Source organism: Phaethon lepturus, unplaced genomic scaffold, assembly GCF_000687285.1.
Source record: "Phaethon lepturus isolate BGI_N335 unplaced genomic scaffold, ASM68728v1 scaffold2746, whole genome shotgun sequence".
NCBI lineage: Eukaryota > Metazoa > Chordata > Aves > Phaethontiformes > Phaethontidae > Phaethon > Phaethon lepturus.
The window spans coordinates 1-2,360 of record NW_010543876.1 but is presented as its reverse complement, the minus strand read 5'-3'; the positions used below and the strand labels follow the sequence as shown (position 1 = coordinate 2,360).

General features: G+C 38.9%; 1 protein-coding gene across 4 annotated transcripts in view; it reads right to left on the bottom strand.

Annotated features, from left to right (window-relative positions):
- FAM122B (family with sequence similarity 122B) overlaps positions 1 to 2,015 on the bottom strand; it is an 8,208-nt gene extending 6,193 nt beyond the window's left edge. For 2 of the 4 annotated variants that reach the window (XM_010288461.1, XM_010288462.1), the window contains exons 1-4: positions 1,941 to 2,015; positions 568 to 624; positions 204 to 247; positions 69 to 123 (exon numbers count right to left, since the gene is read on the bottom strand). In XM_010288461.1, coding sequence (XP_010286763.1) covers positions 69 to 123; positions 204 to 247; positions 568 to 624; positions 1,941 to 1,958 — 174 coding nt within the window. In that variant the 5' untranslated portion in view covers positions 1,959 to 2,015. The remainder of the gene's footprint in view (positions 1 to 68; positions 124 to 203; positions 248 to 567; positions 625 to 1,940) is intronic. The other 2 variants (XM_010288463.1, XM_010288464.1) reach the window with 1 other exon arrangement.
- Between the last annotated feature and the right edge of the window lie 345 nt (positions 2,016 to 2,360).

Here is a 2,360-nt window from a genome sequence, read left to right as displayed (position 1 = left end):
CTTTCCCTTAAATTCATCAGTTGAGTGTAAAAGTAGAATTAAATAGGAAACATCTATAAAGATATTACCAGACTCAAGCTTTCCTCCCATGACTGGCTTATCTGCATTGCTGTTTGCACTTCCCTAGAATATAAAAAATCCCATCAGTAGCTACAAAGAGGATAACTCTGGCTATTTCATCATCTTGTTTCAATAACACCCACCTTTCATGTGCTGTTTCTCTGTTCATTAAATCCACTCCTTCCTCCTGCAGGAGATAAATGTCAGAAGTTTTCTCATAACACTTCAAAAATGCAAGGTAGTTTAAACATGACAATAATAAACCTTGCAAGGACGCCTCCTTGTTGAAATTAAGTATTAAAAAAAGACCGTTTCCTCTAGTACTTGGAACTAGAACAGGAGACTTGGAAACTCCATAGGGAAGAAACTCCCATTATCTAAGTACTTCAATACTTTAAAATTATATAAAAATAAACACTTTAAAATTTATACAATAAAATATATAGTTAAAATTATATATTACTTTTCATTCTCTTACTAAATATACAGATTAAAAACTACACTTACCCTTCTGATCTGATGAAGTCGGCTACTAGGAATACGAATAGGAGATGATGACAACAACTGAAAAAAAGTTGACAGCCACAATGATTAAATCACACATCAACAGCTTGCATACATCCTATTTACCATCACCTACATTCTTAGTGAATTAAAAATGAGCTGTACAACTACTGTGGATGACTCAAATAATGTTGCAAAAAGAAAACACTGACCTTCAAGAGAAAAGACTTGTTTTACCACTTAAGAATTCATTCTATCACTCAGCGAGCGGCACAGATTTTAGACTTGCAAGCAGATAGCACTCAGCATCTCAAATACACAAACAGCTATATATGCCATTTAGACAAGTGAGGTATTCTAAGTCAAACTGCAAACATTATACAATTTCCTACTGCCTAGAGTAAGACAACAAACTCCTGTACTAACTTGCTCAACCAGTTGGCTATTATAAAGGAGAAGTCTCAGTGTTTCAGCTCAGTCTTGAACAACGCTCCCTAAAACTTTACTCCTGCAATTTTTCAATTGCATAAAATTCTATGCATCATCTACCATCACATACAAATGCACCAACAGTTCCCACTCAGGATGTCCATGTGTCTACTGTAACACCTACTGATTTGAGTTCCAAAATTTTGGATTCTTAAGAAGTCTCATAACAAAAGATTTTGAGCTAAAATTCCATCTCACTTTTTCTGAACAGAAGACATACAAGAAACATATTTCAGGATTTTAAGTTCTAAGGGTTTTAAGAAAAGCAATACTTAATCTTCACTACTCTGAGATGAGAAAGAAAATTTTTAGTGGAAAAGAGCATATAGATCCCCAAGTTGACAAGCGTGAAAAAAAGAAATGCAACATCTTTGAAAAGTTAAATAACTGCAGTACTGTAGCTAAATAACTACCAGACTTGTAGAACAGAGGGCAGAATATCATCCCGCAAATAAATTACTCTTCTTTAAATGATTTTCTGATGTCTAGTGTTCAGCCTTTGCAAAAAAAGAGCAGCCTTGTCAAAAAAAAACAGGTCAACAAAGACTTGTGACTCCCTCTTCCATGTTTACAACAAATTAAAACAGCCTTCCAAGACTTTTAATTGTGACAGCAGTTTTCTCTAACAACCCAGGGTCAGGTCCAAATTAACTTTGAGGCTGTACTTAATACTAGGAATCACACATCGTTGTCTTTGTGGGGACATACAGTTAATACACAAGTATTATTTCATTGTAGGTTGCTGTTAGAGGTGAAAAAAAATGCATATTCTGCAGCCTGGAAGCTTGCTAGGATGCTTAGTGCAAATACAGGTCAAGTCTAACTTCATTTCTCCAGACCGATTATTTCCTGTTAGGTGTAAACAAAACATGCTTAAGATTCCTTACCATACTGTGGCGGCTCATAACTGTTGTACTGTTCCTGCGAGTTCGCAACACATAAGGCTGAAAAACCTGTGAGTTGTCACTGGAGGGAAAGAAAAGTTTTGTGAACAACTTCCTGAGGCGTGCTTGACTTAAAACTACACAGTGCTACCATACAGGCTCCAATCTCCCGTGCACTGGAAAGATCCATTTTGTTTCGAGAACTGCTACCTTCGCTGAAGGAGCCCGGTACTTTCCTCCTGCGGACCCGTGGCGATCCGCACACTGCGGTTCTGCAGTTACAAGCAACACCTCGCTGCCTTGACTAGAGCGTGCCGCGAAACAAGCCACGCGTTTCAGCGGCCTCCACCACGCACCAGCCAGGGCGCAGGGAGAGCCAGGCCCCGCGCAGAGCACGGCCGGCAGTGGGGCTCGGCGCGCTCC